The 27582-nt window shown below is 38.5% G+C and overlaps 1 protein-coding gene across 1 annotated transcript in view; it reads right to left on the reverse strand.

Moving 5' to 3' along the window:
- The window catches only part of CASC1 (cancer susceptibility 1), a 94750-nt gene that overhangs the window by 22985 nt on the left and 44183 nt on the right, over positions 1 to 27582 (reverse strand). The window contains exon 8 of the mRNA XM_023209064.2: positions 26844 to 27156. Coding sequence (XP_023064832.1) covers positions 26844 to 27156 — 313 coding nt within the window. The remainder of the gene's footprint in view (positions 1 to 26843; positions 27157 to 27582) is intronic.

Consider the following 27582-nt stretch of genomic DNA (forward strand, 5'->3'; position numbering starts at 1 on the left):
CATGTTCTCACTCATAGGTGGGAACTGAACAATGAGATCACTTGGACTCGGGAAGGGGAACATCACACACCGGGGCCTATCATGGGGAGGGGGGAGGGGGGAGGGGTTGCATTGGGGAGCTATACATGATATAAATGATGAATTGATGGGTGCTGACGAGTTGATGGGTGCAGCACACCAACATGGCACAAGTATACATATGTAAGAAACCTGCACGTTATGCACATGTACCCTAGAACTTAAAGTATAATAAAAATAAAATAAAAAAAAATAAAAAAATAAAAAATAAAAAATAAAATAAAATAAAATAAAAATAAAAAAAAATTGCAGAGCTCCTAAATAGTAGTGGCATTGCTAGATACTGGCAATAAAAGACAAGGTCCCTGACGTAAGGAACGTCCAGTCTATTAGGGAAGCAAGTAAACAAATGGCTGTATTTTTGTGAGTGTTGTAGTAGAAAGTAAGGGATCCACAATAGGAGTACAAGGAAGAAGTTAATTATGTGGGAAAATGGGTGGATGAAGACAGGCAACACCTCTCTTACCTAAAGGTAGTAAGTTTGAACTAATTTTTCTTTAAACTTTTATTTTAGGTTCGAGGGTACATGTGAAGGCTTGTTGTATAGGCAAACTCAGGTCACAGGGGTTTGTTGTACAGATTATTTCATCACCTACTAGTACCCAATAGTTATTTTTCTGTTCCTTGTTCTCCTCCCACCCTCTACTCCTAAGCATGCCCCAGTGTCTGCTGTTCTCTTCTTTGTGTTCATGAGTTCTCATCATTTAGTTCCCACTTCTAAGTGAGAACATGTGGTATTTGGTTTTCTGTTCCTGCATTAGTTTGCTAAGGATAATAGCCTTCAGTTCCATCCATGTTCCTGCAAAAGACATGATCTCATTCTTTCGTATGGCTGCACAGTACTCCATGGTGTATATGTACATTTTCTTTATCTAATCTGTCTAACCATTTAGAGGTTGATTCCGTGTCTTTGCTATTGTGACTAGTGCTACAGTGAACATTCACGTTCATGTGTCCTTATGGTAGAATGATTTATATTCCTCTGGGTACATACCCAGTAATGGGATTGCTGGGTCAAATGGTAATTCTGCTTTTAGCTCTTTGAGGGATCACCATATTGCTTTCCACAATGGTTGAACTAATTTACACTACCACCAACAGTGTATAAGTGTTCCCTATTCTCCACAACCTCACCAGCAACTTTTAGACTTTTTAGTAGTCGCCATTCTGACTGGTGTGAGATGGTATCTCATTGTCATTTTGATTTACATTTCTCTAATGATCAGTGATATTGGGCTTCTTTTCATATGCTTCTAGGTCACACATATGTCTTTTGAAAAGTGCCTATTCATGTCCTTTGCCCACTTTTTAATAGGGTTGTTTTTCTCTTCTAAATTTAAGTTCCTTATAGATGCTGGATATTAGACCTTTAGATGCATAGTTTGCAAACATTTTCTACCATTCTGCAGGCTGTTTACTCTGTTGATAGTTTCTTTTGCTGTGCAGAAACTCTTAAGTTTAATTAGATGCCACTTACCAATTTTTGCTTTTGTTGCAATTGCGTTTGGTGTCTTTTTCATGAAATCTTTGCCCATCCTATGTCCAGGATTGTATTGCCTGGATTGTCTTCCAGGGTTTTTATAGTTTTGGGTTTTACATTTAAGTCTTTCATCCATATTGAGCTGATTTTTGTAAACAGTATAAGAAAGGGGTACAGTTTCAATCTTCTGTATATGGCTAGCCAGTTATCCCAGAATTATTTTTATTGAATAGGGAGTCTTTTCCCCATTGTTTGTTTTTGTCAGCTTTGTTGAAGATGAGATGTTTGCAGATGTGTGGCTTTATTTCTGGTCTCTCTTACCTGTTCCATTAGTCTATGTGCCTGTTTTTGTACCAGTACCATGCTGTTTTGGTTATTGTAGACCTGTAGTATACTTTGAAGTCAGGTAACATGATGCTTCCAGGTTTATTGGACTAAATATTGAAAGAGAATTATTAATAGATCCTCCCCCAAAAATAGTCAGAGAGAATTCTAATGTGAGTGAAAGGCATGAAGCAAAACAGGGTTCCAAGCACTCCAAGTGGTCAGGTATAGCTGGAGTGAGGCATGCCAGGAAGGTGTAAAGATCTGAGGCTGAGAGATGCCAGATTGTGGAGAGCTTTGAATGCCACTCTAAAGACTTTAGAATTTCTCCTACGGGTAAAGGAAAGCTCATAAAAGGCCATCAGTAGGAACCTAATGTGAAGAAATTTGCATTTGGAAAGAGTATTCTGGCAGTCACCTGATCAATGCGCTGCTCAGTGAAGTGTTAGAAGTCCAACGTAGAGAGGATCAGGACCTACCCAAGGCAGAAGCAACCAGGGCCACTAGATGGAGCTTATAGGAGAGATGATAAGGAATTAAAAACCTAACTTGAAGAGGGACTGGATATAAAAGTAAAGCAAGGGAGAGGCTAAGGCTGATGTTCAGGTGTTGGATTTAGGTAATTAAGGTAGAGGATGATAACAATTAGCAACAAAAAAAAAAAAAAAAAAGAGAAAAGGAAAGAAAAGAAAAAGAAAAGGAGGAGAAAGGACAGGTTTGGGGGAAAAGTAATGAATTTGACTGTGGAACGTTGAATTTGAGGTGCCTGTGGGATAGCCAGGTAGCCTTTGGCATTACTTCCCTTTAAAAACCAAGTTGCATTTATTTCTTACAGGGAGGATTATGATCAATAAAAATACCAAAGATATCAGACCAAGAGGCAAGTCAGTCTAATTCATATCTTCAAAAAGTTGAGAACTCTTCAAAGAGTTTAGACCAAATTGGCTTCTTATCTTGCAGGAACACCTGGAATTCAGACTTTCTCACCAGAACTTTTCCCCTGATAAACACGAGTACTTCACCTCAGCACGCAACAAAAGGAATTTATCACTTTCAATATGACCACATCATAAAGAGGATATTCTTGCATACGACACATTGCCTTTACATAAGTCAATTTTTAAAAAATTTGTACTATTCTTTAGCTCAACTGACTCTTTTCTGAAGTTAGACTTCTAGAAAGATGCAATGAGTCAACTTACACTCTAGCACAAGCTCCTTAGTTCTGATAACTACTCTAGAATGTTTTCCTGTAACTGCAACAGTGTCATCAGAACGTGCTCCTGCACAAAAACTTCAAATCTCATTTGCTGACAACACGGGTATAATATATAAGTTTTATTTGTTATTATAATAATAAACTCCTTGTGTTTGTTGGCAATGAAGCCGAAAAAATACTTCTTTATTCCTATTTTCATCATGTTTTACATCTGGTAATGAAGGTCCTCTTTCATCATAATTCTTTTACAAAATTGGGTGTTTTCCAAGTATTTTTTTCTTCTAGATAAACTTTTAGAGTATTTTGTCAAGCCTCAAAAATTAACAACTGGAATTTTTACCTCAATTGTATTAAATTTATAGACTTATAATAGATTGAGAGTAAATAACAATTTCTAAAAGATGTTTGCTTGGAAATTTTGACACAATATGAATCAGAGAAGGTAGTTAAAGTAACTTTTCAATAATATCTTGGCTCAATGTATACAAGAACTGGTTTATAACATGAAAGAATGTTATGGGACATTAGCAAATAATTTTCATTGCAACTTGATAAATGCACAGATATTATAACATATAAATTCCTTAGTAAATGTGCAATTTGAATTTGATATAAACACATAACCTATCATTAATAGGTGGATCAATAAAAACAGAATATAGAGTCCAGAAGTAGATCATACGATCCACTTGAAAATTTAGCATATGGCACTTCAGATCAATGGAAAAAGCCTAGGTTTATATGGTATGTGTTTTGAGACAGCTGGCTAAGATTTGCAATAAAATAAATTTAGATTCATTCTTCTCACTTTACACTAAAATAAATTCCAGATGGTAAGATTCAAATTTTTTACAAAACTAAACCAATCAAAAGCTACAAAAATCATGAAAGTATTGGAAGAGAATATATGAAACTGATGCCAACAATTATTAATGAAGTAAATGATCTTGATAATATCTGCAAAATGTCAGCACTGAACACAAGTTTGACAGAATGTCTTGAATTTTATTATCCATCAACAGAAGATCTATGCAAAAGAAATTCATTGATCTAAAATATACTTTTTCATCAAAAGATAATTTCAATTTTACTATAACTCAAAATAAATTATTGGAACTGATTCTTGATAAGGAATTGAAAATGAATTTTGAAAACACAGCATTAATTAAGAATAATTACCCTGAGACTACTGGTCTCATTCATTCCAGTGGCTTTAAATACTATCTATAGACCAATGGTCCCCAAACATAAGCTAGTGATGCTCTACTGTAGGTCACACACATTGTGTACTGCTTGACTGCACAAGTTCAGAACATAACCTGCACATGAACATGTACATGGCAGCTTTGTCTGACTTTCCTCTGAACTCCAGGTTCACATTTGCCTACTTGTCATTTCCACTTGCATACCCCAAACCTACCATGACCCAAACAGAACCCTTTGTTTCACAGCCACTCTCAACTGTTTCACTCTACTCCTGTTCATCTTTGTAAACTGTACCACCACATGCCTCATTTCTCAAAATAAAAACTTAGATATATTTTACCTCCAAAACATCTCCCAAACATATTCATCTTTCTATAGCTCTTACTGCAACCTCTGTCAGAACCACCACGACTTCTTATTACTTACCAGTACTACTGAACTAGATACTGTGCTTTTATTCTGGCCCCTCACAATTTTTTCTCTATACAGTAGCCAGAATAACCTTTCAGAGCCATACATCGCATCATGTCACACTCTTACTTACCACCCTCTAATGGCTCCTCACTGCATTTATAATAAAAGCCTAAATTCTCACTCTGGCCTGCAAAGCCTGACTTTATCTGGCTTGTGCCTCCTTTTCCAACTTTATTACATACCACTTTGCTTCTTGCCCATCATACATCAGTCGCTGGCCTTCCTTCTCACTTCTGTCTTATGACTTCTGCAATAATTGTGACCGAAGACTACTTTTACCTTCATCATTTTTTTTTTTTTTTCCTGAGACGGAGTCTCGCTCTGTCGCCCAGGCTGGAGTGCAGTGGCCGGATCTCAGCTCACTGCAAGCTCCGCCTCCTGGGTTTACGCCATTGTCCTGTCTCAGCCTCCAAGCAGCTGGGACTACAGGCGCCCGCCACCTGGCCCAGCTAGTTGTGTTTTTTTTTTTTTAGTAGAGACGGGGTTTCACCGTGTTAGCTAGGATGGTTTCGACCTCCTGACCTCGTGATCCGCCCGTCTCGGCCTCCCAAAGTGCTGGGATTACAGGCTTGAGCCACCCCGCCCGGCCTACCCTCATCATTTTATAGCTGATTCTTTTTTGTCATCTGGGTGTCAGCTAAATAATGCGCCATCAAACAGGCCCTCCCTAACAACGGAATGTAAAGTCACTCCCAGTTTAATCCCTGTTTAATTCTGTGCATAAATGATTACTATATGGTATTTGCTACTTTTTCTTATTTATTGTTGATTTCTCCTAACTTGTATGTAAATTATGAGAGAAGGAGCCTTATTTGTCCTTTGGCCATCCTCCCCTGAGGGCCAGAATGGTGCCTACCACATAGAGGTAGGCATATGATAAATATTCAGTAAGTGAGTAAGGAAATGAGAACAACTCCCAGGGTATGACCTGGAAATGCACTGAAAACATACATTTGTCGCAGGTTAAAGGTTGTTGAATGTTAAGGAGCTCTGATGCTAGGTTTTTTATATAACCTATTCCCATGGATTTTTAATTTATCCGTGATTATCACAAAACATCCCAAATTACTCAGGCTATTTCATGCCTCCATACTTTTCCCTCTGACCAGAATAACTTCCTTTCCTTCCTATCTAAACTTCTCCGTGCTACACTGAAAGATTCAGCTCATGCTACCTCATGAGAAGAGACTTCCAATCTGTTCATTTGTTTTTATTTTGGGTTTATTTTGATCTCCTTTTTTGTTGTTTTTGTTTTTGTTTGAGATGGAGTTTCACTCTTGTTGCCCAGGCTAGAGTACAATGGCGCAATCTCAGCTCACCACAACCTCCACCTCCTGGGTTCAAATGATTCTCCTGCCTCAGCCTCCTGAGTGGCTAGGATTACAGGCACCTGCCACCACACCGGCTACTTTTGTATTTTTAGTAGAGATGGGGTTTCTCCATGTTGGTCAGGCCGGTCTCAAACTCCCGACCTCAGTTGATCCCCCTGGCTTGGCCTCCCAAAGTGCTGGGATTACAGGCATGAGTCACTGTGCCCAGCCTATTTTGATATCTTAACCCCCAAGTGGAATCTCTCTCATTGCACATATTGGAATATATGGTAACTCTTCTAATCCACAAGATTGTTAGCTCATTAAAAACAAGATTGTGTTGAATCCCTTATCAATAGCAGGTATTTAGTAAATGTTTGACAAATAACATATACATTACATATATAAAATATTTATGTTTAATCCTGTATATATTTGTTTAAACTATCTTAAAGCCAGAGACTAACTTTTAAAAGTTCAAATACCCACATACTATCATGCATGCCCTTTAGATCACTAATGTAGTTCTGAAGATAATTCTCATTAAAAATTAATTTCTTGCAAATGTGCTACACTTAAATTAGGCTTTTCTAAAAAGTTTGCATGATATAGTAATTGGGAAGATAGTATTACCCAATACCTATAATATTATTAGTATTACACATTTAAATAATCTAAAATGTGGTATTAAGAGCCCTCTAGTGGCAAACTTCTTGCTGTACTCATGAAAAAGAAAACAATGTGTACATCTTCTAATGTAAGAGATACAAATTTTTAAATGACCAAAATACTAAATACTTGTGATTTGTGATTATCTGACGTATCAAACATAACTCATATATTGTGGGCCATAACTGCCTGCATTATTATATCATATTTGCCTTGTATCAGTCTCTAAAGTCAATGTAAAGATATAAAAAATGTAAGATTTATAATAAAATATGATAACCTAAAATTGTGAGGTAAGCATTTTACCCCCAACCAAAAAAAAAAAAAAAAAAAAAAACACCTGGAAAAATGCAGACTTTTTTCTCTAAATCCGAAACATAGTTAAGTTTGCCTACTGATCTTACATGTAGTCCCTAATTTACACATACACACAAAAGTTGAGTACCATGAATTTATATGGCAGTTTAAAACATTTAGAAAACATTTTGTCATACACAAATTGTTATGTGTCATGAATGAAATTTAGGGTTATGTTAGTTCCCCTGTAGCTATGATTATATAGGAATACAAACTTAACCACTGTCTGTAAATATTGCTTCAAATGCACACCGAGTTCCAATTGGAATACGAGGAGCACACCTTTCCTAAGGCTGCTGTAGTGACAGCAAGAATCTTCCTATCACCACATACTATGCTGGATCACTAAAGGGGTGGAGGATCAGAACTGCAGAGGAGAGAGTCCCAAGAATCCCCAGTGACCAGCTTGCAGAATCCGTAAAGGTAGCAGGAATGATCTCCAGCACACCCAACTGTAATGAAGAGGATAGGTATCTCTCAACAGACAGGATAACTTTGAGGATAGTGGTTGAAATCCCCAATTTATGTAGGCTGCTCACAACAAATCAGACTCAAGTCAGGGCCTGCTTTTCATCACTTAAACATCCATTCATTCACTTCTTCCTTCATTCAATAAACGTTCATTCACTTCTTCCTTCATTCAATAAACATTCATTGAGCCCTTATGAGCTCTATTCTCTCTGCTTAAATGTGAAGTCTATCAAGCAATTCTTGTCCTCAAGATCATAATTTACTGTTTAAGGTAAGAATTCTAATAATTAAACAGAATGACAAGAGCATAGTGGACGGACATCTAATTTAATCTGAGGAAACGGAGGATTCTATGGAGATAAAATTTAAGGTAAGTTTTGAATCAAGACAAATAGAAGATAGGTACAGGGATTAGTGTGATGGGAAGAAGGGAATTTCACCTCAGCACAGAGGCTTATCATGAACTTTCCCCCTTTAAAGCCAAAATGGGAAATACATTGTTTCATTTTCTATGAGGAAAGTAATGTGTGTTCAGTACTTATTGAAAATCCAAATAATGCAACAGAGTACAGAGAATAAAAAAATAACTGATAATATACCACCATCCCATCCTTCTCATGTTCTTCCCCCACCACCAAAAGATAACCACTCTTTGGTAGAGAGGCTTCTAGATTTTTTCTGTGCATTCAAAAAAACAGAATCATATTGATAATAAGAGTTTTAACTTTAAAAAAAAATTAACAATACATCCTAGGCATCTTTCTATAGAAAAGTATATAAAATCTTTGTCATTTTAAAAGATAAAATATCCAAATATCCAAACCAACTAGTATTGTTTGGATATTTTATAATTTTTTAATTTGTGGATTGTTTTTGCTACTATAAAAAAACTTCAATGAACATCTTGGCACAATCATTTTTATTTATTTTGTTCTATTATTTTCTGATAATAAATTGCTATAAGTAAAATCACTAATCATAGGCATGTTTATATGGTGCCAAATAAAGATTGTACAGATTTACTTTTCTAATAACAGTATGTGAAGATGCCTGCCTGCTTAATCTGATAGGAAAACAAATGACCTTTTTTTTTCTAATTTGATTACTTATTTGGTTCAGTACATTTTTATATTTTTATTGGCTAGTTGTATTTCTTTTCTCAACTGCCTGCTCATGTCCTTTGCTTAACTTTATATTAAGAAATTGTCTTCTCACTGGTGTGTACAAATTCTTTATATTAGGGTATGAACCCTATGTCATGTATGTTGAAACATTTTTCTCAGTCTGTTATTTGCCTTTCAGCTTTGTTTATAATGAGGTTTATGGGGCTACACAAATATTTGAATCCAATCTCTTTTTCATTCATGCTTTTGGTTTTTATGTACTGATAAGTAAGAAAGGTCTTGTTAGTAAAGATAATAAAATAAGTTTCCTATGTTCTCTTCAAATACTTTCATTATTTTTATAATTTTTGAATAGTTTAGTTTGTTTTTATATTGAAAACTATGGTTTGTTGTTTTTTGTTTTTAGTCTTTAGGGTAAAGTGAAAATCAAATTTATTCTAAATCTTAGTCAGCTGCCCCAGCACCAATTATTATATCAAACTCATCCTGTCCATTCTCGGCTTCTGAAGCTTCTTTATACAAATATTACACTTCCTATTTCTATCCATCATCTCTCATTCTTTTTCCCTGACAAATCCCATCAAATGATCTCTGTCTTCCTCTTTTGAGCTGCTGATTGTCTTTATAAATTTAGTGATTTTTGCTTCCTGTGGTCTCCTCACACTTACAAAAGGCAGTTTACACTGTTCAGAATCTGTGGAAAGTGTAGGCCCATCTGACAAGTCGTTTTGCGTTGGGGGATTCTTTGCTCTAGGCAGTCACCCACCACCCTTCCCGCTTCAGCACAGAAGATGACTTCCCCCTCCTGCCCTGGCACAATTCACCAGTACTATGGGGTTCTTCTGCTTCTGTGGAAATCATACACACTTCAGCATTATTCATATTAGCATTTTCCGAATGCTGTGGGGTTTCGGCAGAAGGATATCGAGCACACGTACATAAGCATAAGCATCTACACATGTGTCTGTTTGGTGGTGGTGAGAAGATTTGTTCCTGGAAATGAGGGTGCGGAGTCAATGTTACTCTCATTTTCTAGGCAATCACCTGTCTCTTTCTAAATCCCCTGATATACAGTTCCTCCAGCCAGGTTCCTGTATCTACCATTCACACAATTCTTACCATTCACAGACTTTGGACAAGTTTTCATTGCCTTTTATAAAGTAAAATTATTTCTGCCATATCACTAATTGCCTGCTGATCTTTATTTGAGGTTTCTTGGACTATGTATTTGTTTTGTTTTTGTTGTTGTTTTTGAGACAGGGTCCTGCAGTCTTGCCTAAACTTGAGGGCGGTGGCATGATCACTGCTCACTGCAGCCTTGACCTCCCGGGCTCAGGCAATCCTCTCACCTCAGGGTTCCTAGCAACTCGAACTATAGGCATATGCCACCACATCCAGCTACTTTATTTTTAGTACAGCTGAGGTCTCGCTATGTTGCTCAGGCTGGTCTTGAATTCCTGAGCTCAAGGGATCCTCTTGTTTAGGCCTGCCTATAATCTCTACTGAGATTATAAACTTGAGCCACTGCACCCAGCCTAGACTATATATTTGAACATAGACTCAAATTTGATAAAATGTGCATCTTACCACTCATTATAATGGTTCTCCTTGACATACTTTTTTGAGACAGAGTCTCACTCTGTCGCACAAGCTAGAGTGCAGTGGCACGATCTCGGCTCATTGCAACCTCTGCCTCCCAGATTCAAATGATTCTCGTGTCTCAGCCTCCTGAGCAGCTGGGATTAGAGACACATGCCACTATGCTCAGCTAATCTTTGTACTTTTAATAGAGATGGGATTTCACCATGCTGGCCAGGCTGATCTTGAATTCCCGATCTCAGGTGATCCACCTGCCTCAGCCTCCCAAAGTGTTGGGATTACAGGCGTGAGCCACCACGCCCGGCCTCCTTGGTATACTTTTGTGGCACATTCAACATCATCATTTGCATATCTTTATTCATCATTATAACCTAAAATGGTCCAATATAACATTAAATAATAACAAAAACTGGATGTAGTTAAATTCATTGGTAAGGGCCATTCAAACTAAGAAAAGCTTAGTTCAGTACTTTCAGGCCCACTAGCTCTCTACAGTAATTGATGACGAATGTTGAGAATAAGATATAAATTCACTATTCAGTCAGTATTGTAGTGGGTTCATATGCTTATATATTTAATATAAAACTATTGCCAGCCTTACAAGAAACATGGCAGATACAAGGCAGGATTAACTTGCAGCTCCCACTTGGACAGACAGAACAGTGTATGGAGACTCACATTGTGAACTTTTGCTCCAGGAACTGCTTCAGGAACACACCAGGAAAACTGAAATAATTCACAGACTCTGAAAGAAGCACCTGCCACTGCAAAGTCCATGAGACAGCTGAAATACTGTGAGTGTCCAAAGTGTGAGGGGGGTGATAATCTGCCTCCAAACACACATCTTCCCTGGGGAACCTGAAAATCCAGATCATGGGAGAAGGATTTAACCTTAACTAGAATGGAAATGGATTTAGAAAGCCAAATGAAGTAGAAGCAGCAGTGGGAAGAGTCCGGTAGTTGCTCCTGGTCTCCAGGGAAGCCATTTCTGACTTTATCTCACAGGGGTCCTTGGGGAGAGCTGCCAGTGGAATTGGGGAAGGACCACAGGCAGAAGGAAACTTCTAGCTGAACTTTGCAATAATTTCCACCAAGTACAAATTTTCCTGGGCAGGATCCGGGAACGGGGGATCAAGGGTGGTGGGGGGCAGTGGGAAATGGGAAGTACAGACACAAGCACAGAAGCCACAGAGGGCAGGGAGGGCAGAGTCTGAAAGCCCTGCTTGCTTTCTTAGCGGGGAGGCTTGTAGGCTGGGGCAAGATCTCAGCCCTCATCATTGGTTGCCTGGATATAAACTCAGTAGCTATTGGTGGGGCATGGTGGGAGCGAGACTGGCCTTGATGGATGTGTAGGAGCTCGGTGAGGCCCATCACTGCTGACTTTCCCCCACCTCCCTGGCGACCTGTATGACACAGCAGAGGCAGCCATAATCCCCTTGGGAGCATAACTGCACTGGCCTGAGAAGCATACCCCCATCCGCCAGAGCAGATACAGCAACCCCTGCCCAAGGAGAGTCAGAGCCCAGACTTGCCTATACCTGCCTCCACCTGATGGTCTTTCTTTACCTACCCTGGTAGCCAAAGGCAAAAGACATAATCTCTTGGGAGCTCTATGGTCCCATCCATCACCTGAGAAACCTGAATACTTATCCAGATTACCTTAGGGCAAGCTTGTATCCTCCCACACTACTACAGCTGATGCCTTTTTGAAAGCGCCACCTCCTGGCTGGAGGCCAGTGAACAGCTAGCACACCAGCATTTGAGAAAACCAGTGCACTAAACCAAACTACAACCAACAACCCTCACAGAGTCCACTTCATTCCCCTGCTACTTCCACTAGAGCAAGTTCCGGTATCTACAGTTGAGACTTCGGAAGATGAGTCACACTACAGGACTGTTTGCAGAGACTCCGTAGTACCAGCCTGGAGCCCAGTAGCTCCACTGGGTGGCTACATCCAGAAAAGCAATAATAATAATAACTGCAGTCTGGCTCTCAGGAAGCCTCATCTGTAGGGGAAGGGGGAGAGCACATCAAGGGATCACCCCATGGGACAAATGAATCTGAACAGCAGCCCTGGAGCCCCAGATCTTTCCTCTCATACAGTCCACCCAAGTTAGTAGGAACCAGAAAAACAGTTCTGGTAATATGAAAAAGCAAGGTTCTTTAACACCCCCAAAATATCACACTAGTTCACCAGCAGTAGATCCAAACCAAGAAAAAAAAAATCTCTGAATTGCCACAAAAAGAATTCAGAAGGTCGATTATTAGGCTACTCAAGGAGTCATCAGAGAAAGGTGAAAACCAACTTAAAGAAAATTGCGAAAATGATACAGGCTATGGATAAAAAAATCTCCAGATAAATGGCATAAATAAAAAGCAATCACAACTTCTGGAAAAGAAAGACACACTTAGAGGAATGCAAAATACACTGGAAAGTTTTCAACAATGGAACTAAACAAACAGAAGAAAGAACTTCAAAGTTTGAAGACAGGCTTTTGAATTAACCCAATCCAACAATGACAAAGGAAAAAGAATTTTAAAAAATGAACAAAGACTCCAAGAAGTCTGGGATTATGTAAACAACCAAATCAAAGAATAACTGGTGTTCCCAAGGAAGAAGAGAAATCTAAAAGTGTGGAAAATATATTTAAAAGAATAATCAAGGAAAACTTCCCAGTTTTGCTAGAGATCTAGACATCCAAATACAAGAAACTCAAAGAATGCCTGGGAAACTTATTGCAAAAAGATCATCACCTAGGCATGCAGTCATCAGGTTATCTAAAGTCAAGACAAAGCAAAAAATCTTAAGAAATGTGAGGCAAAAGTACCAGGTTTAATCTGATGAAAACCTATCAGATTAAAAGCAGATTTCTCAGCAGAAACCCTACATGCTAGAAAAGGGATTGGGGTCCTATCTTTAGCCTCCTTAAACAAAATAATTATCAGCCAAGAATTTTGTATCCAGCAAAACTAAGCTCCATAAATGAAGGAAAGATAAAGTCTTTTTCAGACAAACAGATGCTAAGAGAATTTAACACTACTAAACCAGCACTACAAGAATTGCTAAAAGGAGTTTAAATCTTGAAACAAAACCTCAAAATATAACAAAATAGAACCTCCTTAACGCATAAATCTCACAGGGCCTATAAAACAATAATGCAATGTTAAAAAAAAAAAAAGGCAAAAAAACCCCCAAGATATTCAGGCAACAACTAGCACAATGAAAAGAATAGTACCTCACATCTCAATACTAACACTGGATATAAATGGCCTAAATGCTCCACTTAAAAGATACAGAACTATAGAATGGATAAGAATTCACCAATAGGGCCAAGTGTGGTGGCTCACACCTGTAATCCCAGCACTTTGGGAGGCCGAGGCGGATGGATCATGAGGTCAGGAAATCAACACCATCCTGGCTAACACGGTGAAACCCCATCTCTACTAAAAATACAAAAAATCAGCCAGGCATGGTGGCGGGCACCTGTAGTCCGAGCTACTTGGGAGGCTGAGGCAGGAGAATGGCGTGAACCCGGGAGGTGGAGCTTGCAGTGAGCCAAGATCGTGCCACTGCACTCCAGCCTGGTTGATGGAGGGAGACTCTGTCTCAAAAAAAAAAAAAAAAAAAAAAAATCACCAACCAAGAATCTGTTGTCTCCAAGAGACTCACCTAACACATAAATAGTCACATAAACTTAAAGGGGTGGAAAAAGATATTCCATGCAAAAAGACACCAAAAGCAAGCAGGAGTAGCCGTTCTTATATCAGACAAAACAGACTATAAACAGTAGCTAAAAAAGACAAAGAGGATCACTACATAATGATAAAAGGTCTAGTCCAACAGGAAAATATCACAATCCTAAATATATATGCACCTAACACTGGAGCTCCCAAATTTATAAAACAATTACTACTAGATCTAAGAAATGAGATAGACAGCAACACAATAATACTGGGGGACTTCAATACTCCACTGACAGCATTAGACAGGTCATCAAGACAGAAAATTTAAAAAATAATAATAAACTTAAACTATACCCTAGAACAAATGGACTTAACAGATATTTACACAACACTCTACTCAACAACTGTAGAATATACATTCTATTATTCATCAGCTCAAGGAACATTCTCCAAGATATACCATATGAGAGGCCACAAAACAAGTCTCAATGAATTTAAGAAAATCAGGCCTGGCATGGTGGCTCACACCTGTAATCCCAGCAGTTTTGCAGGCTGAGGCAGGTGGACCACCTTAGGTCAGAAGTTCGAGACCAGCCAGGCCCAATGGTGAAACTCTGTCTCTACAAAAATACAAAAATTAGCTGGGCATGGTAGAATGTGCCCGTAATCCCAGCTACTCAGGAGGCTGAAGCAGGAGAATCACTGGAACCCGGGAGGCAGAGCTGAGATCATGCCACTGCACTCCAGCCTGGCAACAGAGTAAGACTTGGTCTCAAATAAATAAATAATTTTAAGAAAATCAAAATTATATTCAGTATTCTCTCAGACCACAGGGAATAAAATTGGAAATCAACTTTAAAAGGAACCCTCAAAACCACGCATCCACATGGAAATTAAATAATCTGCTCCTAAATGATCATTAGGTCAACAATAAAATCAAGATGGAAATTAAAAAATTCTTTGAACTGAACGATAATAGTGACAAAACCTATTAAAACCTCTGGGATACAGCAAAAGTGATGCTAAGAGGAAAATTCGTAGTATTAAATACCTCAATAAAAAACTCTGAAAGAGCACAAATAATCTGAAGACACACCTCAAGGAATTAGAGAAAAAAGCACAAACCAAACCCAAACCAAGCAGAAGAAGACAAATAGCCAAGATCAGAGCAGAACTAATGAAATTGAAACAAACAAAAAAATACAAAAGATAAATGAAACAAAAATCTGTTTTTTGAAAAGATAAACAAAATTGATAGACTATTAGTGAGAATAACCAAGAAAAGAAGAGAGAAGATTCAAATAAGCTCAATTAGAAACAAAATGAGAGATATTACAACTGACATCACAGAAATACAAAAGATCATTCAAGGCTACTATGAACACCTTTATGCACACAAACCAGAAAACTTAAAGGAGATGAATAGATTCCGGGAAATATACAACTCTCCCAGAACAAAACAGAAATAAATAGAAGCTCTGAATAGACCAATGGCAAGCAGCAAGACTGAAATGGTAATAAAAAAAATTGCCAATTAAAAAAAGTCCAGAACCAGATGGATTCATAGATGAATTCTATCAGGCATTCAAAGAAAAATTGGTACCAATCCTATTGAAACTATTCCAAATGATAGAGAAAGAGGGAATCCTTCCTAAATCATTCCATGGAGCCAGTATCACCCTAATACCAAAACCAGGAAAGGGCATAACGAGAAAAGAAACTACAGACCAATATCCCTGATGAACATAGATGTAAAAATGCTCAACAAAATACTAGCTAACCGAATCCAACAGCATATCAAAAAGATAATTCATGCAGCCATAAAAAAGGATGAGTTTATGTCCTTTGCAGGGACATGGATGAAGCTGGAAACCATCATTCTCAGCAAACTAACGCAAGAACTGCAAACCAAACACTGCATGTTCTCACTCATAAGTGGGAGTTGAACAATGAGAACACATGGACACAGGGAGGGGAACATCACACACTGGGGCCTGTTGGGGGGTAGGGGAATAGGGTTAAGGATAGCATTAGGAGAAATACCTAATGTAGATGACAGGTTGATGAGTGCAGCAAACCACTATGGCACATGTATACCTACGTAACAAACCTGCATGTTCTGCACATGTATCCCAGAACTTAAAGTATATAATAATAAATTTTAAAAAAGTTAATTCACCATGATCAAGTGGGTTTCATACCATGGATGCAGGAATGATTTAACATGTGCAAGTCAATAAATTTGATATACCACATAGAATTAAAAACAAAGCATCTGACAAAATTCAGCATCTCTTTATGATTACAACTCTCAGTAAAATCAGCATAGAAGGGAAATGCCTTAAGCCAATGAAAGTCATCTATGACAAACCCACAGCCAACATTATACTGAATAGGGAAACACTGAAAGCATTACCCCTGAGAACTGGAACAAGATAAGGATGCCCATTTTCACCACTTCTATTCAACACAGTACTGGAAGTCCTAGCCAGAGCAATCAGACAAGAGAATAAAATGAAGGGCATCCAAATCAGTAAAGAGGAAGTCAAACTCTGTTTGCTGATAATATGACTGTACACCTAGAAAACCCTAAAGACTCATCCTAAAAGCTCCTAGATATGATAAACAAATTCAGTAAAGTTTCAGCATACAAAATCAATGTACACAAATCAGTAGCACTGCTATACACCAACAGCGACCAAGCTAAGAATCAAATCAAGAACTCAACCCCTTTTACAATAGTTGCAAAAAAAATAAAAATAAAATAAAATACTTAGGAATATACCTAACCAAGGAGGTGAAAGACCTCTACAAGGAAAACTACAAAACACTGCCAAAAGAAATCATAGATGACACAAACGAATGGAAATACACCCCATACTCATGGACGGGTAGAATCATATTGTGAAAATGACCATACTGCCAAAAGCAATCCACAAATTCAATGCAATTCCCATCAAAATACTACTATCATTCTTCACAGAACTAGGAAAAAAAATCCTAAAATTCATATGAAACCAAAAAAGAGCCCACAGAGCCAAACCAAGACTAAGCAAAAAGAACAAATCTGGAGGCATTACATTACCTGACTTCAAACTATACTACTAAGCTATAGTCACCAAAACAGCATGGTACTGGTACAAAAATAGGCAGATAGACCAATGGAACAGAATAGAGAATCTGGAAATAAAGGCAAATACTTACAGTCAACTGATCTTTGACAAAGCAAACAAAAACAAAGTTGGGGAAAGGACACCTGATTCAACAAATGGTGCTGGGATAATGGGCAAGTCATGTGTAGAAGAATGAAACTGAATCCTCATCTCTCATCTTATACAAAAATCAACTCAAAATAAATCAAAGACTTAAATCTAAGACCTGAAACCATAAAAATTCTAGAAAATAACATTGGAACAACCCTTCTAGACATTGGCTTAGGCAAAGACTTCATGAACAATAGCCCAAAAGCAAATGCAAAGACAACAATGATAAATATATGGTACTTAATTAAACTAAAAAGTTTCTGCATAGCAAAAGAAATAATCAGCAGAGTAAACAGACAACCTACAGACTGGGAGAAAATCTTCACAAACTATGCATCTGACAAAGATTATCAGATGCAGAATATCCAGAATCTATAAGAACTCAAACAAATCAGCAAGAAAATAATAATCCCATCAAAAAATGGGCTAAGGACATGAATAGACAATTCTCAAAAGAAGATATACAAATGGTCCTGAAACATAAGAAAAAATGCTCAACATTACTAATTATTAAGGAAATTCAAATCAAAACCACAATGTGATACTACCTCACTCCTGCAAAAATGGCCATAATATGCACGATGTGGCAGCTCATGCCTGTTTTCCCAGCACTTTGGGGGTCCATGGCAGATGGACCATGAAGTCAGGAGAGCAAGACCATCCTGGCTTACATGGTGAAACCCCGTATCTACTAAAACTACAAAAAATTAGCCAGGTGTGGTGGCACGTGCCTGTAATCCCGGCTACTTGGGAGTCTGAGGCAAGAGAATCACTTGAACCCAGGAGGTGGAGGTTACAGTGAGCTGAGATCATGCCATCGCACTCCAGCCTGAGTGACAGAGCGAGACTCTGTCTCAAAAAAAAAAAAAAAAAAGCCACAATTTAAAAATTAAAAAAAAAATTGATGTTTGAGTGGATGTGGTGAAAAGAGAATACTTTTACACTGATGGTGGAAATGTAAACTAATACATTCCTGAAAGAACTAAAAGTACTTCTATCATTTGATCCAGCAATCCCAGTACTGGGTATCTGCCCAGAGGAAAATAAGTCATATGAAAAGGACAATTACACATGCATGTTTATAGCAGCATAATTTGCAATTGCAAAAATATGGAACCAGCCCAAATGCCCAGCAATCAACAGTGGATAAAGAAAATGAGGTATATATGTACCATGGAACACCACTCAGCCATAAAAAAGAACGAAATAATGGCATTTGCAGCAACCTGGATGGAATTGGAGATCATTATTCTAAGTGAAGTAACCCAGGAATAGAAAACCAAACATCACATGTTCTCACAAGTGGGAGCTAAGCTATGAGGATGCAAATGCATAAGAATGACACAACGGACTTTGGGGACTCAAGGGAAGGGTGGGGGAGTGATGAGGGATAAAAGGCTACACAATGGGTACAGTATCCACTGCTTGGGTAATGGGTGCACCAAAATCTTGGAAATCACCACTAAAGAACTTATCCGTGTAACCAAATGCCATCTGTTCCCCAAAAACCTTTTGAAATAAAAAAATAAAATAAGGGGGGGACGGAGCAAGATGGCCAAATAGGAACAGCTCCAGTCTCCAGCTCCCAGCGCCAGCGCCACAGAAGACAGGTGATTTCTGCATTTTCAACTGAGGTACTGGGTTTATCTCACTAGGGAGTGCTGGACAATCGGTGCTGGTCAGCTGTTGCAGCCTGACCAGCGAGAGCTGAAGCAGGGCGAGGCATTGCCTCACCTGGGAAGCGCAAGGGGGAAGGGAATCCCTTTTCCTAGCCAGGGGAACTGAGACACACAACACCTGGAAAATCGGGTAACTCCCACCCCAATACTGCGCTTTAAGCAAACAGGCACACCAGGAGATTATATCCCACACCTGGGCGGGAGGGTCCCACGACCACGGAGCCTTCCTCATTGCTAGCACAGCAGTCTGTGATCTAACTGCAAGGCAGCAGTGAGGCTGGGGGAGGGGTGCCCGCCATTGCTGAGGCTTAAGTAGGTAAACAAAGCCCTGGGAAGATTGAACTGGGTGGAGCTCACAGCAGCTCAAGGAGGCCTGCCAATCTCTGTAGACTCCACCTCTGGGGGCAGGGCACAGCTAAACAACAACAACAACAACAAAAGCAGCAGAAACCTCTGCAGATGCAAACGACTCTGTCTGACAGCTTTGAAGAGAGCAGTGGATCTCCCAACACGGAGGTTGAGATCTGAGAACAGACAGACTGCCTGCTCAAGTGGGTCCCTGACCCCTGAGTAGCCTAACTGAGAGACATCCTCCACTAGGGGCAGTCTGACACCCCACACCTCACAGGGTGGAGTACACCCCTGAGAGGAAGCTTCCAAAGCAAGAATCAGACAGGTACACTCGCTGTTCAGCAGTATTCTATCTTCTGAAGCCTCTGCTGCTGACACCTAGGCAAACAGGGTCTGGAGTGGACCTCAAGCAATCTCCAACAGACCTACAGCTGAGGATCCTGACTGTTAGAAGGAAAACTAACAAACAGAAAGGACACTCACACCAAAACCCCATCAGTACGTCACCATCATCAACGATCAGAGGCAGATAAAACCACAAAGATGGGGAAAAAGCAGGGCAGAAAAGCTGGAAATTCCAAAAATAGGAGCGCATCTCCCCCTCCAAAGGAACGCAGCTCATCGCCAGCAATGGATCAAAGCTGGACGGAGAATGACTTTGACAAGATGAGAGAAGAAGGCTTCAGACCATCAAACTTCTCAGAGCTAAAGGAGGAATTACATACCCAGCACAAAGAAACTAAAAATCTTGAAAAAAGACTGGAAGAATTGATAACCAGAATAATTAATGCAGAGAAGGCCATAAACAAACTGACAGAGATGAAAACCATGACACGAGAAATACGTGACAAATGCACAGGCTTCAGTAACCGACTCAATCAACTGGAAGAAAGAGTATCAGAAATTGAGGATCAAATGAAGGAAATGAAGCGAGAAGAGAAGTCTAAAGCAAAAAGAAGAAAAAGAAATGAACAAAGCCTGCATGAAGTATGGGATTATGCAAAAAGACCAAATCTACGTCTGATTGGGGTGCCTAAAAGTGACGGAAAAAATGGAACCAAGTTGGAAAACACTCTTCAGGATATCATCCAGGAGAACTTCCCCAACCTAGTAGGGCAGGCCAACATTCAACTTCAGGAAATACAGAGAACGCCAGAAAGATACTCCTTGAGAAGAGCAACTCCAAGACACATAATTGCCAGATTCACCAAAGTTGAAATGAAGGAAAAAATCTTAAGGGCAGCCAGAGAGAAAGGTCGGGTTACCCACAAAGGGAAGCCTATCAGACTAACAGCAGATCTCTCAGCAGAAACTCTACAAGCCAGAAGAGAGTGCGGGCCAATATTCAACATTCTTAAAGAAAAGAATTGTAAACCCAGAATTTCATATCCAGCCAAACTAAGTTTCATAAGTGAAGGAGAAATAAAATACTTTACAGGTAAGCAAATGCTTGGAGATTTTGTCACCACCAGGCCACCCTTACAAGAGACCCTGAAGGAAGCCCTAAATATGGAAAGGAACAACCGGTACCAGCCATTGCAAAAACATGTCAAATGTAAAGACCATCAAGGCTAGGAAGAAACTGCATCAACTAATGAGCAAAATAACCAGTTAATATCATAATGGCAGGATCAAGTTCACACATAACAATATTAACCTTAAATGTTAATGGACTAAATGCTCCAATTAAAAGACACAGACTGGCAAACTGGATAAAGAGTCAAGCCCCATCAGTCTGCTGTATTCAGGAGACCCATCTCACATGCAGAGACATACATAGGCTCAAAATAAAGGGATGGAGGAAGATCTACCAAGCAAATGGAGAACAAAAAAAAGCAGGGGTTGCAATCCTAGTCTCTGATAAAACAGACTTTAAACCATCAAAGATCAAAAGAGACAAAGGCCATTACAGAATGGTAAAGGGATCAATTCAACAGGAAGAGCTAACTATCCTAAATATATATGCACCCAATACAGGAGCACCCAGATTCATAAAGCAAGTCCTTAGAGACTTACAAAGAGACTTAGACTCCCATACAATAATCATGGGAGACTTCAACACCCCACTGTCAACATTAGACAGATCAACGAGACAGAAAGTTAACAAGGATATCCAGGAATTGAACTCATCTCTGCAGCAAGCAGACCTAATAAACATCTACAGAACTCTCCACCCCAAATCAACAGAATATACATTCTTCTCAGCACCACATCACACTTATTCCAAAATTGACCACATAATTGGAAGTAAAACACTCCTCGGCAAATGTAAAAGAACAGAAATTATAACAAACTGTCTCTTAGACCACAGTGCAATCAAACTAGAACTCAGGACTAAGAAACTCAATCAAAACCGCTCAACTACATGGAAACTGAATAACCTGCTCCTGAATGACTACTGGGTACGTAACGAAATGAAGGCAGAAATAAAGATGTTCTTTGAAACCAATGAGACCAAAGATACAACATACTAGAATCTCTGGGACACATTTAAAGCAGTGTGTAGAGGGAAATTTATAGCACTAAATGCCCACAAGAGAAAGGTGGAAAGATCTAAAATTGACACTCTAACATCACAATTAAAAGAACTAGAGAAGCAAGAGCAAACACACTCAAAAGCTAGCAGAAGGCAAGAAATAACTAAGATCAGAGCAGAACTGAAGGAGATAGAGACACAAAAAACCCTCCACAAAATCAATGAATCCAGGAGTTGGTTTTTTGAAAAGATCAACAAAATTGACAGACCACTAGCAAGACTAATAAAGAAGAAAAGAGAGAAGAATCAAATAGACGCAATAAAAAATGATAAAGGGGATATCACTACCGACCCCACAGAAATGCAAACTACCATCAGAGAATACTATAAACACCTCTACGCAAATCAACTAGAAAATCTAGAAGAAATGGATAATTTCCTGGACACTTACACTCTCCCAAGACTAAACCAGGAAGAAGTTGAATCCCTGAATAGACCAATAGCAGGCTGCAAAATTGAGGCAATAATTAATAGCCTACCAACCAAAAAAAGTCCAGGACCAGATGGATTCACAGCTGAATTCTACCAGAGGTACAAGGAGGAGCTGGTACCATTCCTTCTGAAACTATTCCAATCAATAGAAAAAGAGGGAATCCTCCCTAACTCATTTTATGAGGCCAACATCATCCTGATACCAAAGCCTGGCAGAGACACAACAAAAAAAGAGAATTTTAGACCAATATCCCTGATGAATATTGATGCAAAAATCCTCAATAAAATACTGGCAAACTAGATCCAGCAGCACATCAAAAAGGTTATCCACCATGATCAAGTGGGCTTCATCCCTGGGATGCAAGGCTGGTTCAACATTCGCAAATCAATAAACGTAATCCAGCATATAAACAGAACCAAAGACGAGAACCACATGATTATCTCAATAGATGCAGAAAAGGTCTTTGACAAAATTCAACAGCCCTTCATGCTAAAAACGCTCAATAAATTCAGTATTGATGGAATGTATCTCAAAATAATAAGAGCTATTTATGACAAACCCACAGCCAATATCATACTGAATGGGCAAAAACTGGAAAAATTCCCTTTGAAAACTGGCACTAGACAGGGATGCCCTCTCTCACCACTCCTATTCAACACAGTGTTGGAAGTTCTGGCTAGGGCAATCAGGCAAGAGAAAGAAATCAAGGGTATTCAGTTAGGAAAAGAAGAAGTCTAATTGTCCCTGTTTGCAGATGACATGATTGTATATTTAGAAAACCCCATTGTCTCAGCCCAAAATCTCCTTAAGCTGATAAGAAACTTCAGCAAAGTCTCAGGATACAAAATTAATGTGCGAACATCACAAGCATTATACACCAGTAACAGACAAACAGAGAGCCAAATCATGAATGAATTTCCATTCACAATTGCTTCTAAGAGAATAAAATACCTAGGAATCCAACTTACAAGGGATGTAAAGGATCTCTTCAAGGAGAACTACAAACCACTGCTCAGTGAAATAAAAGAGGACACAAACAAATGGGAGAACATACCATGCTCATGGATAGGAAAAATCAATATTGTGAAAATGGCCATACTGCCCAAGGTTATTTATAGATTCAATGCCATCCCCATCAAGCTACTAATGAGTTTCTTCACAGAATTGGAAAAAACGGCTTTAAAGTTCATATGGAACCAAAAAAGAGCCCGCATTGCCAAGACAATCCTAAGTCAAAAGAACGAAGCTGGAGGCATCACAATACCTGACTTCAAACTATACTACAAGGCCACAGTAACCAAAACAGCATGGTACTGGTACCAAAACAGAGATATAGACCAATGGAACAGAACAGAGTCCTCAGAAATAATACCACACATCTACAGCCATCTGATCTTTGATAAACCTGAGAAAAACAAGAAATGGGGAAAGGATTCCCTATTTAATAAATGGTGCTGGGAAAATTGGCTAGCCAGAAGTAGAAAGCTGAAACTGGATCCTTTCCTTACTCCTTATATGAAAATTAATTCAAGATGGATTAGAGACTTAAACGTTAAACCTAATACCATAAAAACCCTAGAAGAAAACCTAGGTAATACCATTCAGGACATAGGCATGGGCAAGGACTTCATGTCTAAAACACCAAAAGCAACGGCAATAAAAGCCAAAATTGACAAATGGGATCTAATTAAACTAAAGAGCTTCTGCACAGCAAAGGAAAGTACCATCAGAGTGAACAGGCAACCTACAGAATGGGAGAAAATTTTTGCAATCTATTCATCAGACAAAGGGCTAATATCCAGAACCTACAAAGAACTCAAACAAATTTACAAGAAAAAATCAAACAACCCCATCAAAAAGTGGGCAAAGGATATGAACAGACATTTCTCAAAAGAAGACATTCATATAGCCAACAGACACATGAAAAAATGCTCATCATCACTGGCCATCAGAGAAATGCAAATCAAAACCACAATGAGATACCATCTCACACCAGTCAGAATGGCAATCATTAAAAAGACAGGAAACAACAGGTGCTGGAGAGGATGTGGAGAAATAGGAACACTTTTACACTGTTGGTGGGATTGTAAACTAGTTCAACCATTATGGAAAACAGTATGGCGATTTCCTCAAGGATCTAGAACTAGAAGTCCCATATGACCCAGCCACCCCATTACTGGGTATATACCCAAAGGATTATAAATCATGCTGCTATAAAGACACATGCACACGTATGTTTATTGCGGCACTATTCACAATAGCAAAGACTTGGAATCAACCCAAATGTCCATCAGTGACAGACTGGATTAAGAAAATGTGGCACATATACACCATGGAATACTATGCAGCCATAAAAAAAGGATGAGTTTGTGTCCTTTGTAGGGACATGGATGCAGCTGGAAACCATTATTCTGAGCAAACTATTGCAAGAACAGAAAACCAAACACCACATGTTCTCACTCATAGGTGGGAAATGAACAATGAGATCACCTGGACTCAGGAAGGGGAACATCACACACCAGGGCCTATAACGGGGAAGGGGGAGTGGGGAGGGATTGCATTGGGAGTTATACCTGATGTAAATGACGAGTTGATGGGTGCTGACGAGTTGATGGGTACATTACACCAACATGGCACAAGTATACATATGTAACAAACCTGCACGTTATGCACATGTACCCTCGAACTTAAAGTATAATAAAAATAAAAAATAAAAATAAAATAAAACTACTGCCAAAATTAACAGAACTATAATGAATTATTACTATATGAGGCCACTTGGAGATAGACGCGTAAGAAAAAATTGCTTTAGCCGTGTAAATGCAATAGTTCAAATTATATGGTTTCAAATTATTATTTCACAGTTTTAAAATCAATAATGTGAAATTCTCATGTAAAACACTGACGGGTTCTTTTGTTTTCAGGAATTTAAAATCACAAATCCTCCCAAATTTTATTTTAAGTTAATGGGGTTTTTTATTTTACTCCATATTGAAACGATGTTAAGTCCAAGACCTATTTACTCATTCTTTTTTTCCCCCTTTGGAAATAAATTAGTTTGTCATATCTAATCACATCTCACTAGCTAAAGTAAGTCACATGGTCATGCCTAGCTTCAACGTAGAGAGGAGTATAATCCTTCCATATTCCAGGAAAGGGAAGAGAACTAGAAATACTATTGTCTCTAGTAAAGTTTCTACACTACCTGAGAGTTCAAATGAAATTTTTATTTTAAAAACGATTTTATTGCCCAAAAAACATTTAAACAAAAATGACAAATTTTTAAAGAGGAATAAATCACTCGTTTTCCACCTCTCTAAAATATCAGCTATGCAGAGATTTCTGGGTTCTCATTTCCTTATGCCTTTAAAATTTTCACGTGCTTGTCATTAGAGTCTAAATACAATTTTTTTATACTTAGCATTATGTCATATCCATTTTTCTACATTGCTACAGTCTTTATTATTATTATTATTATTATTTTTCTTTGAGATGAAGTCTCACTCTGTCACCCAGGTTGGAGTGCAATGGCACGATCTTGGCTCACTGCAACCTCCGCCTCCCAGGTTCGAGCGATTATCCTGTCTCAGCCTCCCAAGTAGCTGGGATTACAGGTGTACACCACCACACCCAGCTAATTTTCTGTATTTTTAGTAGACACAGGGTTTCACCATGTTGGCCAGGCTGGTCTCAAACTCCTGACCTCAAAGTTCTGGGATTACAGGTTTGAGTCACCATGCCCAGTCTATAATTTTTGATACCAGTGTAATAAATTGAATTCTTAATAAATCAGATGTTCTTAGAGTATCTAATAATTCCTATTCTGATTTTAAATTTGTATTCAATCTAATCCTTAATCCTCTCCTGTGTTTAAAGAAAATAAATCAATAAACTAATACATTTCATGTCTTAAGCACTTGTCAGAAAACTTGAGATTTTTTGGTCCCTCATAACATGCAAATAGGCTATTAAAGAATCTGCTTGGCTCTGAGAAAGTATTACTAAATTCTTAAGAGACATTTTTTTTCTAACATAAATAAGTAGCTTGACAATCTTGCCAACAGAAAAAAGAGCAGAAGCTAACTAAAGGAATATGATTATTAAATTGGTCAAAAGCTGTATCTAAAGATGTCAATTTTTCAGAGAAGAGTGATATTTTAAGAAAATAAATTTTTACTTTATAAAATTCTTTCTTACAAAACCAAAAACTGAGGAAGTAACAGGGTAATATAAGATTATTTACTGTAAGTTTCCATTTAATGGCAAGTTCCCTTGAGTGAGTTTGAAATATATAATAAATATACAAAAATTAAATGGCATCAAAGCTGCCCGGTTGTGCACCTAATATAAAAATGAGCAATTCCTGTGCTGAACTTTAGGATGTTGAAGCTAGTGGCTCAACCATTAATTGACTGTTAATGGAAGACAAGAAAAAGATACACATTAAAAATTGAGGCACTGGCAAGAAAGTGGCTCCCAGACAATTTCTAGTTGTTTAGGAAAAATCTTGAGAATACTTTAAGGGAATCTAATAATACATGTTGCATGAAGAAAAAAAAAATGTGTATATTTAAATGTGTCCTACCGTTTTCACTTCAATATCATCTTGTTCCTCCTCAACTTTTATTTCTTCCTCCTGAATTAAGTAAGACCTTTTTTCTTGTTGTTTGGACTCTTCTTCGACCTCTTTGCCGATTGCTTTTTCTACATTTTCAATATCATCTTTGACAAGCTCAGTTACTGTGGAAGTGTGTTCTTTTGATGGTGTTGAAACAGGGTGCAGTGCAGAAACATGATCATAGTGAGTATGCAGGAGTCGTACAGCAATGTCACTTGTTGCTAATATCCTTGGAATCTCAAATCCAATTTGTGTTTCAGAGAATCTGACACTTCTGTGCCTGTTAATAATTAATTACAACAAAAAAGATGAGACCCTAGAAAACTCTAGATCTGTGTCAAATTTATAACTAAGCAGTATTCTCTTCGCTTTAATTTTGCTCCAATTTTTAGTCTGATCACATGTGCTTTCTTTGCAGGATTTGGACCCAGTTGCGGATGCTATCCTTCTCAAAACAGTTCATTGGGATCCATAAGCCCACAGTCTTCTCCATCTCTGGCAGTTCCTTCTGTATCCTCTATATGGCCTTCTTCCTGACCATCCCTTCGATATTGATATTACTCAGTGCTCCATCCTAAGCCCTCTTTCTCCTCTCCCTCAACACACACTGGATATTGTTACTTCTGTGGCCTCAATTACTATCTACACTATCAGAGGTTTTTAATATGAGCTTTATTTTTCCTAGGGTTGGGTAGGGGTATGATGC

The sequence above is a fragment of the Piliocolobus tephrosceles genome, chromosome 10 (assembly GCF_002776525.5).
Source record: "Piliocolobus tephrosceles isolate RC106 chromosome 10, ASM277652v3, whole genome shotgun sequence".
In the NCBI taxonomy this organism is placed as follows: domain Eukaryota; kingdom Metazoa; phylum Chordata; class Mammalia; order Primates; family Cercopithecidae; genus Piliocolobus; species Piliocolobus tephrosceles.